General features: G+C 42.2%; 1 protein-coding gene across 1 annotated transcript in view; it reads left to right on the plus strand.

The window, feature by feature from the left end:
- Nucleotides 1-20170, plus strand: part of LOC143300369 (palmitoyltransferase ZDHHC3-like) — a 44852-nt gene that overhangs the window by 4800 nt on the left and 19882 nt on the right. Inside the window, exons 4-6 of the mRNA XM_076613982.1 lie at nucleotides 1289-1413; nucleotides 16204-16300; nucleotides 19687-19768. Coding sequence (XP_076470097.1) covers nucleotides 1289-1413; nucleotides 16204-16300; nucleotides 19687-19768 — 304 coding nt within the window. The remainder of the gene's footprint in view (nucleotides 1-1288; nucleotides 1414-16203; nucleotides 16301-19686; nucleotides 19769-20170) is intronic.

The raw sequence follows: 20170 nt of genomic DNA on the forward strand, positions 1-20170 counted from the left end.
GTGTTTTGCTGAAAAGCAAATTTGGGGGTAGGCATGCCTGAGGTTGACCTGGGAGATTGGAAAAATCTCCTCCCTTTACCCATCAGGCATCGTTACTGAGATTTGAACCCAGGATCTTCAGATCGAAAGTCCAACGCTTTAACCACTCGGCTACTGACTGCGCCTGTTATATATGTGTGTGAACTGACAGACCAATTCCTGATTTCTAAGTTGCAACTATGTTGGTTTCCAGACAACACTGGAGAGGGCACTTGTGGGGGAGGGGAGTTGAGTGTGTATGTGTGCATGCCTGAAATCTGATTGAATGACACAGGAAATGAATGATGAGCGCCCAGTGGCAGCTGTCAGTCAGCTCTACCCAGGTATGCAGCCTGTTGTGCAAATGACCCTGTGTTTGTAAAGTGCTTAGAGCTTGGTCTCTCACTATATAAGGATCCATATCAATCAATCTCTTTGTTTCTGGTCTGTAACCTTTCTTCTGTTGTTTTTCCCTTTGTAATTTTCTGCCATTCTGTTCAGTTCGTCTTGAATTTTTTTTCTAGACATCCCTGATTTTTGTTTTGTTCTGTTTTTGTCATTTTTCTGGACTTTATGATTGAGTATTCTTACTATGTTGTGTTGTTTTTGCTTGTTGGACATGTGAGTTGCCAGCAAACATTTTTGTATGCCTCTTGCATGAAATTATATGCATTGTGTATTATTATTTCTGTGTTCAAGTTACCTTCTTTTTAATATTCTGTCGAAAAATTGATGGAATAGTCAATGTTGGAGGTATGTCTTATGCTTTGTGCGCTTGAATGTGACTATTTATGCCAAGTTATCTTTTTCAGGCTTTTAATTATTGCCATTATTGTTTCATTATTTTTTTTGGAGGTTGTACGGGGTCTTTATTGGCAGTATTTTCACCCCTGATGTGGCCCTATCCACTTGGCTGGGTTACAAGCAACAGTGATCAATAAATGATAAATGTTATGTGTGCTAAGTAAGTGCAGGCTACACATGGGACCTCTTTTTATCATCTAATCTGAATGACTTGTGTCCAGAGATCACCGCTCAAGGTCTAGCGGAGGGGGAGAGAAAAATACTGGCCAATGCAGGATTCGATCCTGTGCCTGCAGACTCTCTCGTTTCCTAGGCGGACGTGTTACTGCTGGGCCATCATCACTGTAGTGGACGGGGAGAGAAAATACTGGCCATTCCAGGATTTGATCCTGTTTGCTCAGACTCTCTTGTTTCCTAGGAAGATGCATTACCGCAGGGTCATCATGACTGCTGATTGGGTGTGCAGGGAGCAGTGCCAAAGGGGAACGCCACACGGGACAACATCCTGAAGATGGGGCTGCGTGACGGGGAGGTGGTGTTCAAGTGCCCCAAGTGTGTCAGCATCAAACCCGACAGAGCCCATCACTGCAGGTGAAGAAGCAACAGCTTGTGTGTGTGGATAGATCTGTCTGTCTGTCTGTCTTTTCTTCTTGTATGTCTCCTGGGTGTGCTCCTTGCTCCTGCTTATTTTTATTCGCTATTTTTTTTCTTATCATGATATCATTCCAACCACTGACGAACCGGTCATAATGACTGTCATCAGATAATGTCTTCAACAACAGCAAGCTTTGCTGCTAACCACCTGTGGTTAGTAGGAAATATTTGTCTTTCTTTACTTTTGTGTTAATTTTTTTTTCTTCTTAGTTTTTTTGTGTGTGTATGTGTGTTTGTTTGGGGGGGGGGGGGGGGGGAGAATGCTTGTCTTTTTTTGTTGTTGTTGTCTTTTCATATTTTTTTAAATTGTGGTCATCAAAGGAAACCTTTCAATTATATTTATGAGAAGCATGTCTAAAAGATGATTTTTACGCCTTTGAGTATAGTCTGTGTATACTATAACTTATAAGTGCTCTTTAAACTGTTACTTGATGATCTGGCCTACCAACATTAAAAACTAAAGGTTTGTTTTTATTTTTATTTTTTGGTCCTTGCTTTTAATGTATTGTTATTTTGTGTCCTCATTTATTCTTGTGTCCAGTTTTTGGAAAAAAAAAAAAAAATCACATGACAATATTTGCAGTCATATCTTGTCTGTTGAGTCTGTTTGGTAAAATTATGTTATCACGAAATGCTCACTACAATTGCCCTCAAGGCTATGCATCAAGGGAGAGCACAACATTGTATGGCCACTGGTTGCTGTGGAAAAGTTACTGCCCTTCACCTGCATATCTTTTTCTGTGGGAGAAAGAAAATGAGCATTTGATATCTAATTTTCAGTATGTTATTGACAGGAAGGGGTTTTATCTATATATTTTATTCATGACTCAGTGGTGGTGTATACAGTTTAGGAAAAACTTAAAAAAAGAACCATCTCCCACAGCCCTGTAAAAGGAACAAAAAAAAATTGATAAAAAAAATTCTTTTTGTTGTTCTCCTTGATCTCGGTCAGTGGCGTGCCGCACAGAAGAATCATTCACCAGATTCCTCCAGGTCTGTTTGTTGTGTGTCAAAGCCTGGATCTCTGCTGTTACTTGGTTTTCCTGTCCACTCTGCTATATGTTCAGTTCAGTTTATCTCCCTCCATATGTTGTTCCTTGGAAGATTCTTTGTGGCCACATTTCAAGAAACAACTACTTTCTGATAAAAAAAAGGCTTGGATTACCATTTTGTAGTGTATCATTCATTTGTATATATAGATATATAGGTGCATTAATGAATATTGACTCATACCTATGTATCCATGCTCCCACATGCATCTATCACTATGCAATCACATGTGCCTGCTTGCTCATATTTGCACATTGCTCACATACACCCACACACACAGATGCACATGAGCACATACACACTTTACAAAAAAATTGCACATGCAACAGATGTGTTCTTGCATCCCTCTCCCTTTGGCCTCCCACACACACATCACACACAGACATACAACACACACACACACACACACACACACACACACACACTCTCTCTCTCTCTCTCTCTCTCTCTCTCTCTCTCACACACAGAGTGCTATTATAATGTATTGGTATAAATCTTATTTGTTTGTGGGCTTTGACTTCCAGGTTCAATTGTATGTACATGAGTTGGCTTTTATGTGTATGACTCCTGCCACGTAGACAGTCCTACTGTTTTCAGGGATGGGGGTTTGGGTGCATGCTAGGTATGTCCTTGTTAAAAAAAAAAAGAAGAGAAAAGAAAAGGAAAAAAAAAAAGGTATGTTCTTGTTTCCTTGACCCATGAACACTGACATGGATGACGGTATGTTTAACACGCGTTTTTGATTTTCTGCATGCGTGTACTCTTGAAGGCGTTCAGGGACTAGCAGGTCTGTGCATCTGTTGACCAGGGAGACTGGAAAGTCTCCATCCTTTACCCATCAGGCGCTGTGACTGGGGTTCAAACCTGGGACCCTCAGATTGAAAGTCCAGCCACTTGGCTTTTCCAAATTATGATTTATTGCTTGGTTTGGGTATTGGGATGGGGGATTGGGAAGGGGCAGGGGCAGGGCAGGGCGGGAGAGAAATTATTATTGGTTATCTGTTGCTGTAAGAAAGTGTGTTGACAGAATGGCTGATCTTTTTGGTATGGATTACAGTTTGATGCGACTGCGTCTTTCCCATACATCCTCTTCCAGCTTCCCCCCAGAAGTAACAGTTAGCTGTGTGGTCTGAGAATGTATGAGATTTTTAGAGATTGACGACAAAGTTTCATCTTTGGCACTGTGTGTGTGTGTGTGTGTGTGTGTGTGTGTGCGCGTGAAAATGTATGAGATTTTTAGAGATTAATTAATGACAAAGGTTCATGTTTGGCACCTTGTGTGTGTGTGTGTGTGTGTGTGTGTGTGTGTGTGTGTGTGTGTAATGTATGTCTGTGAACACAAGCTTGCAAAGATTTGTCGACAACATACAAACTGTACAACTGTCCATAACGAAAAAACAGAAATTACACTTGCTGCTGAGCTGTCAGTGCTTTAGGATTGCTGTTTTATCAATTATCTGGGCTGTCAAATTGATTTGTCTGATTAATTTGATAGCACTCTGAAGTTCTCTTCAGTTCTTAACATTACCAGTTGATAACATCAACTTCTGGTACATGCTCCAGGCATCATTTACATTTTATCAGTGTATATCTGTTTTCAGTTGAAATGGTGATTATGGTGCTTTGTAAAACAACCTTGTTGAAGTGACAGCAGAGTTCGGAGTTTGTCATCCAGAACAGATCTGCATATTGCCTCCAAGATTACTGTTTGAAAAAATTGGTTGTGAACATGAAAATCACAATCCGTGTTCCATGCAGGTGTGGAATGAAACAAAATGAACCGAGAAGCCTCATGGTCATCAGCAAAATCGGTGCCCACTGGCATGTGAAATGTTCAGTTAATGCAGCTGTCAGTTTTTGAAGACATTAGATTGCTTCACTGTTTTCCTTTTTTTTTTCTAAATTATTTTTGTTTTAACATGACCCCATGGAGCTGTGTGTGTAACGTTCACTCTGTCTGTCCATTTGTACTGAATCAGTTTCAGTTTCAATTTCAGCCCATGAACGAAGAAGAAGAAGAAGAAGAAAAAATTCATTAATTTGATGACATATCCATTTGTTTATTTATATATCTTTTTCCCTCAAGGCCTGACTAAGAAGCTAAGAATAGACGAGAACTGGACACTCCCGGGAACGCTAAAATCCTCAAATAATCCGCATCATTGTATAAGCCGCAGAGGTTGAAGCAGAGGTAAAAAGTCGCGGCTTATAGACCGAACTTTACGGTAAGCACATTTGGTTACGCATCTGGTCAGGCATCTGCTTAGCAGATGTGGTGTAGCATATAATGGATTTGTCCATATGCAGTGACGCCTCCTTTAGTAACTGAACTGAACTGAACTTGTACTGAATCATTCTGCATCAGTTTGCATGCTCTCATTTCTAAACCAGTTAAGCTCAGACTTGGTACACTGACCAGTTCCATGCCTGAAGTGGATGTCTTCCTTAACCCCTTGACTCCTGAATGACCAGTTCCATGCCTGAAGTGGATATCTTTCTTATTAACCCCTAGACTCCTGAACCTTGGTGGGCTGTAACCAGTGTGGCAGGAATATGAAGTGCAACACCTGCTTCTTTTTTGTTGCTCCATCATCTGCACCGTTTCAGTGGCATTACTCCCTCACCCCTCATACACGGCCACACCTGGGTTTGTCTGTGGTAGTCCCAGCACCAGCGGTCCACAGAGAACCATCAGTGTTAGGTTGCTAGGAGGCCACACACCAGAGGAGACCTGCACTGCTGCTGAGTCACTCAGGCGGTGTTTGGTAGTGCCTGTTCTGATTTATCGTACTTAAGACACAACCTGCTAAGGCCCCTACTGACAGCAGTAATGGCTTAGTGGCGGAGCCAGACTGAGTGAGCGTCTGCCCTAGAGTAGAGACTGCCACCATGTCCCTCCAACAATGTGAATCTGCCGACACTGAAGACTTGACAAGACTCACCGCAAGTGCTGAAGTGGAGGGGTATTGAAACTGAGGTCACCATGAGAGCAGGGCAGGAAAGACCACATAATTTGGGACTTTTTTTTTTTTATACTGATGATGAAAGAGGAGGAAGAGGAGGATGATGATGCTGCTGCTGCTGCTATGGAGTTCTGTTTAGGTTGGGGACTACATGACAAGGCTGTACTCTACGCTTCCTGTAATAATGATATCCTGGTATAAACCAGGCTTGAGAGATATATACTATAGACACTCACAGTCTTGGTCTGGAAATTAGAGCAGCACACCCAAAGATGCATCCGCGAAGTGGATGATACTCAACTGTGTGGTCTCCATCTTCACATTTAAGCCCATAGCACACTTAACTCTGTGTTACTGTAGGAGCTGGTCGCGGGCTGAAAAAACCCATCTCCGCTGGAATTTGAACCTGCGTCCTCCCAGCTTTGTCAGTCCATGATGCTAACCACTTTGCCACGGCAGCTGATGCAAGAACTACTTCTTGTGTTCTTTTGAGTGGTTTGATTGTTTTTTGTAGAACAAAAACAATGCAGTCCCCAAGAGGAGAAAGTCCAAATAAAGAAATGGTGACTGTAGTCCTGACCTGTAATCTCGATCTTACCTCAGTCGGGCAACAGCCCTTCGACTGATGGAACGCTTATCAACAGCATTCACAGGATTAATGTTGTTACTGAACTCTTTAAGCAGTGCAGCCTTCAGCAGCTCAGAGGTCTGGAAATGACCCATGGGCTTTGTTGGAAATGAGGAACAGTCTCTATATTGCAGCCATGGACTGTAGGTTATAGGGAAAACAACAGTTAAGAAACAAATGGAGGCACTTTTTTCACAAGTGGATTAACCTTACAGGGGATTGGAGGTTGTAATTTGAACACTGTACACATGCACAAACTAGCTACGGAAGAGCCAAAATTAATTATTTTGTTGTTTGATTGATTGATATGGATATTTATAAAGCGCCCTCCTCGGTCAGAGACCAAGCTGCAGGTGCTTTACAAACACGGGGTCATTTGCACAACAAGCTGCCTACCTGGGTAGAGCCGACTGATGGCTGCCACTGGCGCTCATCATTTGTTTCCTGTGTCATTCAATCAGATTTCAGGCACGCGCACATACACACTCAGACAGACATGTAACATGTTGTTGTGCAGGAGTCCTCAGTTTTATTTACAGACTGATTGGTTTACTGGATGATTTGATGGATTTAATTTATGATGGCTAGATCACCCTCTCTCTCTCTCTTTCTCTCTCTCTCTCTCTCTCTCTCACACACACACACACACACACACACACACACAAATACATGCACTCGTCTAATATCACTTCAAGTGGAAAGACGTTAAACTGAAGACGAACGAAATACATGCACACACATACACACACTTAGCTTGCTTTATTTCACAAAGTAATAAATCAGTAATAAAGACTTGTAATGCAGTAATGACTGTAATCTCTAAACTTTTTTTTATATTTCACAAACAGAATAGATGCATTGTGAATAAAGAGAATTCAATTTGAATGTTATTTTATTGCAGAAAATAAATCTTATGAATAAAGAGATGGATGCATTATCAACAAAGGGGGTTCATTAGGGGGAAAGAAAGATGGAGCATACAAAGAAATAACAGAAGAAAAGACATCGTTTGAAATGAAGAGAATCTATGATGTGCCTTAGTGAAAAACACCGGCTGGGTGGAACACTTCTGGTTTGGAATGGTTCAGACACAAATTATTATTTATGGGTAAACAGTTTGCACCAGCATTGTCCGGTGATGTGGTGTGAGATCTCCAAACAAGCGGAGAGCCCCAGTCACAGCCCTATGTGCTGTGCCCCCTCCTGAAAAAAAAGGAAACAAATAATTTCATTTTCATTTTTCGTTGCCATTTCAACCCATGATTGCATACGACTTTTGATTTCATTTAGTTTCTTTATACACACCCCCAACCTCCTCTGTATTTGATTACTTTGTAGACTGAACACATCATCTTTATTCCCTCCCAAGCAAATTTTTATTTTTAGACTGAATTTGATTTAAAAAAAAAAAAAAATCCTTTTGACTGGCAAGTTGCAAAGACATGCAGGCTACTGCTGCGATGTAAATGGGCAGAGCAGAAGGATGTCTGATTTACGAGGGCGGCATTAACCTGAGAGCATGCTCTTGTGCCGCGCCTGGTACATAACATGGCTGGCTGTAGGGAGAGAGAGAGAGAGAGAGAGGCAGGCAATTTACGCCCCTTTCACCACGTTGGAATTTTAGCGTGCATATTTCAGTGTGGAGGAGGGGAGTGGGGGTGTGGTGAGGTGCATGTTGGGTGGACCTGAGGACTGTGATCTATGATGGGCCCGTATTGATTGAATAGCGGCTGTGCTGGAGGCTTACCTTATGGGTGGGTGTGTTGGGGGGGGAGGGGAAAGAGAGGGCGTTGGGGGGGTGGGGGTGGGGGGGGGGGGCTCTAGTCTTGTGGCTCTCAGCAGATGCTTCGGCAGGGCGATCTTTGTGGTGTTAAGTGCATTGTATGTGTGTGGTGGGGTGGGGGGGGGGGATGAGGGTGGTGTGTGTGCGTGTGTGTGTGTGTAGTGTAGTAAAGTGTGTGTGTGTGTGTGTGTGTGTGTGTGTGTGTGTGTGTGTGTGTGTGTGTGCATGCAGGCATCCCATGAGTGGCGCAGTGGTTAGGCTGTGAGATTTGGGAATGAAAGATAAGACCACTCACTTAATGTGACCCATGGGGTGGGGGTGTTGGGTGGTATCAGCAGTTGGTTATTTGCAGATGAAAATTATTTTGTTCCTGTGTTTTGTATTTGATTGCGCTTTATTGGCTTTTTTGATGAATGATGTTATTACAGGCACTTAGTCAGTGTCAGTGTTTTAGGGGTGTGCTGGCCTCACTAGAGGATGTATCCAGTTACAGTGGCAGCAGCAGAACCATGCGTGCATGCACACACAGACACAGACGCAAACACAAACACATGGACACACAGACACAGACACACACACACACACACACACACACTCACACGGTCTGTACTTTTTTTTACTATGTGATCTACCAAACCGAGTCTGTGTAATCACCAGGTCTCATTTCTAAAGCTTTTATATGTAAAGTTTTACAGGTGTGATTTGAAAATCTTCGCAAAATTTGTTGTGAGTTCTAGATGCTTTGATTGCTATAGAGCAAGATATCCATGATAAGGAACGGGCTGTTAGAATACATATGGGTTAATAATAAATGTAACAGTAACATGCGTGCACGCACACATGCATGCACGCACGCACACCACTTCATCAGACGGAAAAGAAAGAAGTAAAATAACTGTGCAAAGAGAAGTAGGAAACTGAAAGAACCTTTTATTTTTAAATGAATATATAAAAGCTTGTGGTATTTTCTTCCATTCCTGTTTCATTTCCAAAGCAGACAGATCTGCCATATATAGGAACAGTACATGGTATTACCAGACATGTCTACCTTCCTGATTTGTCAGTGATTGTTTCAGAAAAACCAAGAAAAATGTCACCATGTTATAAAATTACAAAAAAAAACCCCAAAAACCTATGTGTCCATTCTGGAAAAAAGAAAAAGAAAAAATCACAAGTGGTTCTTTTCTGAAGATGATCGAAGTGGCATCTTAGACGCGCACACTTTTCATCTCGTAGATTGTGTATATAGAGTTTGTTATATTTTCAGTGGTCACTGGTTGTGATTGTGTTGTGGTGCATATTTTCTTGGTCTGTATCTGTGCTGTTCTGAGACTGCGAGCATATGTGACATGGTGATAATTTTGGTTTGTTTCGGAGGTTTTGGATTCTGCAGAACTGATAGTCTGATTCCGGGGTATGCATGTGCTGTATTATCGCTCTGTTTGTCCACCATAAGCCAGAACCCATGGGGAAGGAGGTTTTTTTTTGGGGGGGAAGGAGTTTTTTTTTGGGGGGGGGGGAGGTGGTTTGGGGGGGGGGGGAGGGGGTTGGAAGGAGACAGAAGAGAAAGCTTTTACTTTGGCACACATAGGGTAATGCAGGTTTGGTTTCAATCTTATTTGGGCATTCAGGTTAATGCAGGTTTGGTTTAAATCCTTGTCTGCACAGCCAGTAGAAGTCATCTGTGGAAACATCACTTCTGGCAACAGTGAGAGGTATAAGTGTTAAAGAATAAAAAGAAGTTGTTTTTTTTCCCATGGACATAGCCATAAATGCAAACAAACACACTGTGACACACATGCATGCATGTACACACACACACACACACACACACACACACACACACATATGCATATATATATATATATATATATATATATATATATTTTCACATCGACGGCTTCATGCTGGTCAGTTGGTATGATTCCCACTTCTTCATTTGGTATGATTCCCAATACTTAATGATTGAAAACAGAACAACCACCAACCCACAAGCAGCTCACATGTCCTTCAAGGAGCAGCAACGAAAGGGGAGCAGGATGGTTTCAGAAACTGGAAGTTCACCCGGTCATGCCACTGTCACTGCTCCCCCCACCCCCATCCTCTCCCCCCCTCCTCACCCCCATCCCCCGCCCTCCGCTCCCCCAATATTTCATGTTGATCAAACACCCAATTAATACTTATAGCCCTTGCTGACCCCAACCCCCTCCCCCTGCACCCTCCCCCCCACCCCCACACACACCTCCAATAACCCCAACCCCCACTCCCCTCTTCTATGTGGCGTGAATTTTGATCAGCTTCTCTGGTGTCAGGGGTCGTATGCATAATCAGAGGAGATCCTGTCTGGTCATGAAGAGGAGGGTGGGGTGGAGGGAGGTGTCTGATCAAAAACTGGTAGCTGGGTGGTTGGGAGCAAGGGTGTGGTTTGGGGTGGGGGTGGGGTGGTGGTGGGCGGAGTTTGAGGGGTTCAGGGAAGGTTTTATGGTGGAGAACTTGTGTGCGGAATTCTCTCCCCCCCCCCCCTTCCCCGGGAGGCTGACAGCATGACTGGAGTGGCCAAACTTACGAGAAGGGAATTAGCGGAAGGGATGGATTAGGATGGATGTTTCATGTTGGAATTATTTGCTTTATGGGGGGGTGTGGGGACCTTGGGGTGGCTTCGTCGGCCTGCTTTTAGCACGTTGTGTATGTAGGAGGCTTATTTTTTGTTTTGATTATTATTTCATTTTAAACATAACTTTGGTGATGGAAGTCAAAACCAGAAGTTTGTGTGTGTGTGTGTGTGTGTGTGTGTTTGTGTGTGTGTGTGTGTGTGAGTGTGTGTGATATATATATATATATATATATATATATATATATATATATATATATATATATATATTCACACACAGTCAGACAAACCAGGGAAAAAAAGTGGATGGACAGACTGAAAACAGTGGCACCTTACGGGCTGAACATTTGGGACTAATAGCCATAAGGAGGTCCCTGTGGTTGCGTTTGTGGGGTGTTTGTGGGGTGGTGAGGACAATGATAGAGGACTCTCTCTCTCTCTCTCTCTCTCTCTCTCTCTGTCAGTCTGCCTTCTCTCCGCCTGTCTCTCCCTCTCCCTCTTTCTCCCCCCTCTCTCTCCCCCCTCTCTCTTCGTCTCTTCATCCTCTCTCTTCGTCTCTTCATCCTCTCTCTCTCTCCCTCCCTCCCTCTCTCTCTCTCATTGTCAGCCATCTGTCCGTCTGTCCCTCCCCTCTCTCCTTATTTCTTCCCCCCCTCTCTCGCTGTCTGTCTCTCTCTGTCTTTCCCTCTCTCTCCTCCTCTCTCACAGTCCCTTCTCCCTCCCTGACCCCCTCCCTCTCTGTCTCTCTTTCTTTTTCCCCCTCCTATTATCTGCCCATCTATTTTTTCTCGACCTCTCTCTCGTCCTCTCTGACTACTTTACTCACCAGCCTCTCTTCCTATTCCCCAAGCAACACTTCACACTGTTCTTTTCATGCTGCATGCCCTGGATGCAGTTTTTACATGAGTTTTTTTCATGAGCTTTGTTAACCTTTTTGTTTTCTTTGTTGGTGTGTGTGTTGCATTTTGACATACCAGTAAACGCCCTTGATGAAGACCAGTGGTCGAAACCGGTCGGGTATGTGAGAAACTGTTCTGTTTTCCTTTTTTTCTATTGTTATATATATATATATATATATATATATATATATATATATATATATATATATATACAGAGAGAGAGAGAGAGAGAATGGATGTATGAATGCGTGGATGAAAGCAAAATGGATACTAGCTGTTGGCGGTTGTCTTCATAGCCTTACACTGAGAGAGTATCTCTTCCGTCTCTGTGTTGGCTGTCTTTCACTCCATTTCAGATCATACAAGCTTGCACTCTGGTCTCCTGTTTTCTTCTTTAATATTTTTTCTCTTCCTTTCCCCCCCCCCCCCTTCTTGTTGTTCTTGTTTTGTTGTTTTTTTGCTGTTGCTGTTGGTGTTGTTGTTCTTCTTCTGTTTCTCCTTCTCTTTCTCCACCTCCACCTCCTCCTCCACCTTCTTCTTCTTCCCCTTCTTTGTGTGTGTGTGTGTGTGTGTGTGTGTGTGTGTGTGTGTGTGTGTGTGAGAGAGAGAGAGAGAGAGAGAGAGAGAGAGAGAGAGAGAAGACAAGACAAGACAAATTCTTGGGAGCAAGAGAGAGAGAGAGAGAGAGAGAGAGAGAGAGAGAGAGGGTGGACAGGGGCAATATCTCCCGTCGTTAATGGACTCCTGCAGAAGCTGTACTATAATGTCCTGAGCTGCCCCTCTCTTTTTCTTCTTTCTGTGATGCTCTGTGCAGTTCTTTTTCTTACCCATCTTTCTGTGGTGTTGCTTTTGTGTGTGTGTGTGGGAGTGGGGGGATCAAAGGTGTGGAATGAATGGACTTCATTTGCATCGCTGCACATTCTTGTTCCCCCCTCCAAAGTTGTCACATGAAAGCATGTTATTGTTTATGAGAGAGAGAGGGAGAGGAGAAGGGATAAGGTTGTTCAGTGCTGGCACAAGACCTTCCCAGTAATTTCGTAATGTTTCTCCTCTCCTCATGAATACAACAAGCAAGCTTGCATGCTTTGGAGAAATTGTCAGACTGGGCAGTGGGCTGAATGTTGTTCATAAGATTCTGATTGAAAAAAGAAAAAAAAAGAGGGACAACAAATCATTTATGAAAAGACTGACGAACCCGGGTGTGGCCGTGTATGGGGGAATCTAAATGAGCGGCGTGGGAGTAATGCCACTGAAACGGTGCAGATGATGGGACAGCAAAAAAAAAAAAAAAAAAAAAAAAAAAAAAAAATCATTGTGAAAAGAAATGTGATAGGGATTGAAAAATGGTTTTGAGTACAGAATTTGTTCAACATCAATTGCAGAGGAAAGCATCAGTAGCAAGAGAGTGTTCTTGAAAGTGCTTACACACATACACTGAGACAGACAGACACACACACACACACACACATTCGTGCACGCATTTTCGAAACCACCTGTCCCCCCTACCCCACCCACCCCTGCACACACACACACACACACACACACACACACACACACAGAAGTGTTGTTATTGCTGATACAGAGCCATTTCTGCAACTTCAAAGATGGGGGTGGGTTGAAAACATGCAAACAATCAACCTTTGATCTCTTTGTATAAACTAACCACACAAGAATTGTTGCTTTCGCTCTTTGAGTTATTTTGTTCTCCAGATCACCTGTTGCTGTCTTGGTTAATTCTGTAATGCTTGTTTTTTTTCCCCCCTTTTCGGATTTCTTGGTTAAGATTGGAGAAACAAAGAGGTTTTCCTTTCTTGATCATGAAAAAAAAAGGAAAACAACAACAACAACAAAAAACCACCCAAAACCGCCAGAAAGGTTAGAATCAAAACCATGATTCAAAATAAGGCCAGCATTTGTTGAAGTGAATTTTTTTTTGTCAGTTTCTTATATTGTTTATGTATACCTTCGGATAAAAGTCTGGTTCACAATTGGTGAATTCAAATTCTTTGGTCCAACAACTTGGAATTCTCTGCCGATTGCTCTCAGACAAACAACTCATCTATCTACCTTTAAAGCAAATCTTAAAACTTATCTCTTTAAAAAATACTTGTCATAACACAAATAGTGCTGTTGTCCCAGGCTCATGGCAATGTGAGTGTGTGTGATGGGTGAGTAGAGAGAATGGTGGTGGGTAGATGGATGGTGGTGTTGTGGTTCGAAAGGGAGAATGACGCGAATTTTACCCGTACCTTTTCTATCCAAAACTTTATTTTACAATTTTTACAGAATCTATGGCATGCAGATTACAATTATGTTCCTTTTTTTACATGTATGTATTTTAAGTGAAAGTTGCTGTTATCTCAGCCATTTAATCATGTGTGTGTCAGTGTGTGTGTTTGTGTGAGTGTTGGAGTGTAACATTTGTAGTATTGAGAGTTTGTTACTTTGTGAGTTTTATGATTTGTGTTTTTATAATATTAATGATTCTGTTTTATGTTTCTACTTCTTTTTATATGCTTTCTTGTTTCACTTTAGGTACTGGATTGTAAAGCACTTAGAGCTTGCTTATGTTTGTATTATAGCGCTATATAAAGATAAAATATTATTATTATTATTATTATTTTTATTATTATTATCCATGTTACCTCCTGGTTGGTTAGAGTGGAAGGACAGGCCTGGCGATAAGAAGCAGCCAGTCAGCATTTATATATATATTTAGACATGAAGTGTTATTCAGTCAAAACAGAGTTCAGTTTCTAAGCAGTGGTCGCCTGGTGGTAACGCGTCAGCCTTGTAAGTGGGACTGGGAGAATCTGAGTGTGAGGGATCGAATCCCACACTCATCAGAATGTTCTCCCCCTGCTCCACTAGACTTGAGTGGTGGTCTGGACACTAGTCAGTCAGATGAGATGACAAACCGAGGAGTGCAGCATGCACTCAGCATATTTAAAACAACCCACAGCAACAAAAGGATTGTCCCTGGCAACACTCTGTAGAAATGTTTGCTACAAATAACAATGGTGGTGCTGGTGACATGCTTTCCACAGGGAGAGCTGGATGAATTTCATACTATATATATATATATATGCAAATATTATATCTTTTTTTACAAACAAAAGCTTTGAACATTTCAATAGAAACAACTTCTTCTTCCTTTTCTTATCATTTAACTCTTGTGAAGTTACTGGGGTCACACACACACACACACACACACACACACACACACACACACACACACACACACATATTATATCACATATATTATATCTAACTGTATATATATGTATACATGTGTTATAGTGTGCCAGCAGTGTCACCCCCCACCACCCACACTCTGTCCCCTCCCCCCCCCCCCCCCTCCTTCTTATCTCCCTTCCCGCTCCATCCCAAGTCCAGTCTTTGAGGTTGTGCCGACACCACGCCATCCTCCCCCCTTCCACCCCTCCACCTCCTCACCCCACTCCCTAGTCGGCACCTTTGGTCCGCGACACCGCGTCACCAGTCCCAGTTGTAGGAACACGTGCGGTTGTGCGACGTCTGCCGCAATTCCCGTGCTGAGCAGAACGTCCCGTGTGGCGGCCTGTCTTTCAAGTCGTTCCCCTTCTCCCCGTTCACAAACATGGCTGAGGTAGATGGCGGGACTTCGGAACGAAAGCTAGGGAAAAGTTATGCTAATTCGAACTTTGATCAAGCCGGCTAACAGGCCCAGAGTTGTATTGTCCCGTCTCCCATTCTCTTTGTGACATAAACGGGTGAACTTGTCATCATAGAATGTGTATAGACAAGTGGGTTGAAGTGAGCGAATCAGATCAATCTTTTGAATTGGACGAATTGGGATTAAGCAGTGAATCTGCCAGTCATTCACATAGCATCATTAGGACAAGCAAAGATTGGTTATTTCAGTTCAGCTAGTTGGGGGAGTGAGTGTTGTAGCTTGCATTAGTATACACAGTATGTTGGGGGAAGGGATAAAACCAGTCAGCACAGCCAGTTCTCAGCTGTCTCCCAGAAAAACTGACTGACGCAGGGTGACTGACTGATCTGTGATGTGAGGAGCAAGGAAATCCTTGGGCTGTGTGCTGCTTATAGGTGCTGCTTGTAGGTGCTGCTTATAGGTGCTGCTTTAGGTGTAGGGTGAACGTTTTACTGTGTGCTGTATTGTAAAGTAAACACTCTATAAAAACCACTCCATGTGGCCCTGCTATTGATATGAGGAGAGAGTGAGTGAGTGCATCATTAGTTGATCCTGTATCCTCCTGTCTGCTCCCCTCTCTCTTCTATCAGAATCGAACCACATAAAACAACACCTTTTTACACATGTATGTATACAAATATATCTATATATATCTATATATAAAACACATATATGCATATATTATATCTAACTGTATAAACAAAAGCTTTGAACATTTGAATAGAAACTTATTCTCCTTCTTTTTCTTATCATTTAACTTTTATGAAGGTGTACTGGCTGTGTGTCAAAAGCCTGGGTCTCTGCAAATGGTTTTCCCATCCGTTCTGCAATATGAATATAATGATATTTTGTTATGTTTATTTTTACTTTCACTGCTGCAAGAGCAAGTAGTAAAAACACTCTCATTATCTGTAGTTATTGACATATATATATTTCATTTGTATGTGTGTATATAGTGCATGTGCATATGTGTGTGTGTGTGTGTGTGTGTGTGCGCGCGCGCGTGTGTGTGTGTGCGTGCGTGTGTGCGTGTGTGCGTGTGTGTGCGCATGCTTGTGTTATATTATAGTGTAACCGCTTTGTTGTGACCCTGTTCCAGTGTGTGCCAGAGATGTATCCGCAAGATGGACCACCACTGCCCCTGGGTGAACAACTGTGTGGGGGAGAACAATCAAAAGTACTTCATCCTCTTTACAGTGAGTCACACTTTGTCTTCTGTGCATTGGAGAACAGTCAAAAGTACTTCATCCTCTTTACAGTGAGTCACACTTTGTCTTCTGTGCATTGGAGAACAGTCAAAAGTACTTCATCCTCTTTACAGTGAGTCACGCTTTGTCTTCTGTGCATTGGAGAACAGTCAAAAGTACTTCATCCTCTTTACAGTGAGTCACGCTTTGTCTTCTGTGCATTGGAGAACAGTCAAAAGTACTTCATCCTCTTTACAGTGAGTCACGCTTTGTCTTCTGTGCATTGGAGAACAGTCAAAAGTACTTCATCCTCTTTACAGTGAGTCACGCTTTGTCTTCTGTGCATTGGAGAACAGTCAAAAGTACTTCATCCTCTTTACAGTGAGTCACGCTTTGTCTTCTGTGCATTGGAGAACAGTCAAAAGTACTTCATCCTCTTTACAGTGAGTCACGCTTTGTCTTCTGTGCATTGGAGAACAGTCAAAAGTACTTCATCCTCTTTACAGTGAGTCACGCTTTGTCTTCTGTGCATTGGAGAACAGTCAAAAGTACTTCATCCTCTTTACAGTGAGTCATTTTGTCTTCAGTCAAAAGTACTTCATCCTCTTTACAGTGAGTCATTTTGTCTTCAGTCAAAAGTGCTTCATCCTCTTAACAGTGAGTCATTTTGACTTCAGTCAAAAGTACTTCATCCTCATTACGGTGAGTCACTTTGTCTTCTGTGTCTTGGAGAACAGTCAAAAGTAGTTTATCCTCTTTACAGTGAGTCACTTTGTCTTCTGTGTCTTTGAGAACAGTCAAAAGTAGTTCATCCTCTTTACAGTGAGTCACTTTGTCTTTTGTGTCTTTGAGAACAGTCAAAAGTAGTTCATCCTCTTTACAGTGAGTCACTTTGTCTTTTGTGTCTTTGAGAACAGTCAAAAGTAGTTTATCCTCTTTACAGTGAGTCATTTTGTCTACTCTGTCTTGAGGAGCAGACAAAAGTACTTCATCCTCTTTACAGTGAGTCATTTTGTCTTCTCTGTCTTGAGGAGCAGTCAAAAGTACTTCGTCCTCTTTACAATGAGTCATTTTGTCTTCTGTGTCTGGGAGAACAATTAAAAGTATTTCATCCTGTTTACAGTGAGTCATTTTGTCTTCATTCAAAAGTAGTTCACCCTCATCCTTTTAAAAGTGAGTCATTTTGTCTTCTGTGTCAGCGAGAACAATCAACAGTACATATCCTCTTTACAGTTAGTCATTTTGTTTTCTGTGCCTTGGAGAACAGTCAAAAGTACTTCATCCTCATTACAGTGAGTCACTTTGTCTTCTGTGTCTTGAGGAGCAGTCAAAAGTACTTCATCCTCATTACAGTGAGTCATTCAGTCTTCTATGTCTTGAGGAGCAGTCAGAAGTACTTCATCCTCTTTACAGTGAGTCATTCTGTCTTCAGTCAAAAGTACTTCATCCTCTTTACAGTGAATCACTTTGTCTTCTGTGTCTTGAGGAGCAGTCAAAAGTACTTCATCCTCTTAACAGTGAGTCATTTTGTCTTTTGTGTCTTGAGGAGCAGTCAAAAGTACTTCATCCTCTTTACAGTGAGTCATTCTGCCTTCTGTGTCTTGGAGAACAAAAAACAGTACTTCATCCTGTTTACAGTGAGTCATTTTGTTTTCTGTGTCTGGGAGAACAAACAACAGTACTTCATCCTGTTTACAGTGAGTCATATTGTCTTCTGTGTCTTGGGGAACAATCAAAAGTACTTCATCCTTTTAACAGTGAGTCATTTTGTCTTCTGTGTCGGCGAGAACAATCAACAGTACGTATCCTCTTTACAGTGAGTCATTTTGTCTTCTCTGTTTTGGAGAACAGTCAGTAGTACTTCATCCTCTTTACAGTGAGTCATTTTGTCTTCTGTGTCTTGGAGAACAGTCACAAGCACTTCATCCTTTTTACAGTGAGTCATTCTGTCTTCTGTCTCTCGAGGAGCAGTCAAAAGTACTTCATCCTCTTTACAGTGAGTCATTTTTGCCTTGTGTGTCTTGGAGAACAGTCGAAAGTACTTCATCCTCTTTACAGTGAGTCATTTTTGTCTTCTGTGTCAGGGAGAACAATCAACAGTACTTCATTCTTTTTACAGTGAGTCATTCTGTCTTCTGTGTCTTGATGAACAATCAACAGTACTTCATCCTCTTTACAGTGAGTCATATTGTCTTCTTTGTCATGGAGAACAATGAACAGTACTTATCCTATTTACAATGAGTCATTTTGTCTTCTGTGCCTTGAGGAACAGTCAGAAGTACTTCATCCTCTTTACAGTGAGTCATTTTGTCTTCCATAGTTGGAGCAGGTCCCATTCACCTCTTCTTGTTTCACCTAATCTTTGATCATGCCTCCACTCTTAATTGCCTCTTGAGCCTCTTTGTCCTATTTCACCTACATGCCATTTCCTGTTTCACCTATTCAACCCCCCCCCCCCCCACTCCTCTCTCTCTCTCTCTCTCTCTCTCTCTCTCTCTCTCTCTCTCACATTCTCTCTCTTTTATCTATGATAATGTTAGAAAGAGGATTTCAGTTGGAGAAGTGCGTACGGTAACTTTGATTGTAGGGTGGACATTGTTGAGGCAATGGCAGAAAGTCTGATGGTCGTCCTCTGTTCCAGTCCGCAAAAGAAAAGTGTTATCTATAAATCTCTCTCTCTCTCTCTCTCTCTCTCTCTCACATATTTCTCACCTATTTCATTGTCACTGTCGTTGGTCCTGTAACACACCAGACTTTGTGGTGGGGGTACTGCTCTTCTGAATGCTTCACCAACATTCTCTGTGTTTTATTTTATTGTTCCAAATGTATGCATGTGTCATATCATACCATGCCCTGCGGTACATACATTGTGTGCAGTGTTTTACTGGTTGATATGTAAATGTGTATCATATAAAGAATTATGATGCCATGCCCTATACCAGTGAGAGGAAGGTGGTGAAGAAGCTTATCTGGCAAAACAGTGTCTGTGAGGGTCTGGGTTCAATTCCTGCTCTTGCCTGATCTCCCAAGTTTGGCTGGAAAATCAAACTAAGCAAGCATCTAGTCAGTCAGATCAGACGATAAACTGATGTACCGTGTGCAGCATGCACTTGGTGCACTGAAAAAGAACCCATGGCAACAAAAGTGTTGTCCTCTGTCAAAATTCTGTAGAAGAATTCCATTCTGATAGGTACACAAATATATATGCATGCACTCAAGGCCTGACTAGCTTGTTTGGTTATGCTGCTGGTCAGGCATATGTCTAGCAGATGTGGTGTAGTCTATGTATGGATTTGTCCAAATGCACTGACGCCTCCTTGAGATACTGGAACTGAACTGAAACTGCCCTGTACCTATACAATGCATACAGTGTGTGTTCTGTTTTACTGTTCCAGATGTACATATGTATCATATCATGCCATGCCCTATACATGGCTGTCACTCATTTCATCACCTGTCTGGGCAAGGAGTGGAAAAGTAAGTTACCTAGGTACCTGTCACTCTGCTTTTTCTTCTTCTTTATCATGTAGGTACATTTTTTTCAGTTGAGGTGTTGGGGTCTTGGTGTCTGTGAGACTGCAAATTGTTGCATTTGCTCTGTGTGTGTGTGTGTGTGTGTGTGTGTGTGTGTGTAGTGTGTGTGTGTGTGTGTGTGTGTGTGTGTGTGCGTGCGTGCGTGCGTGCGTGCGTGGCATGTGGACATCGGTGATTTTGCTGAGTGTGGCCCATTTGCCTTTTACCTATCTTCCACTTGTTGATTTTGTTGAATTGTTTTATTTTATTTTGTGTTGATGTTTTGCAAAAACTGTACAATCTGAAGGTCTGACAAGCTTGTTTGGTGAATCTGAAAGTCAAACATCTGTTCTTTCTTTTTTTTCA

The sequence above is a fragment of the Babylonia areolata genome, chromosome 26, assembly GCF_041734735.1.
Source record: "Babylonia areolata isolate BAREFJ2019XMU chromosome 26, ASM4173473v1, whole genome shotgun sequence".
Classification (NCBI taxonomy): Eukaryota; Metazoa; Mollusca; class Gastropoda; order Neogastropoda; family Buccinidae; genus Babylonia; species Babylonia areolata.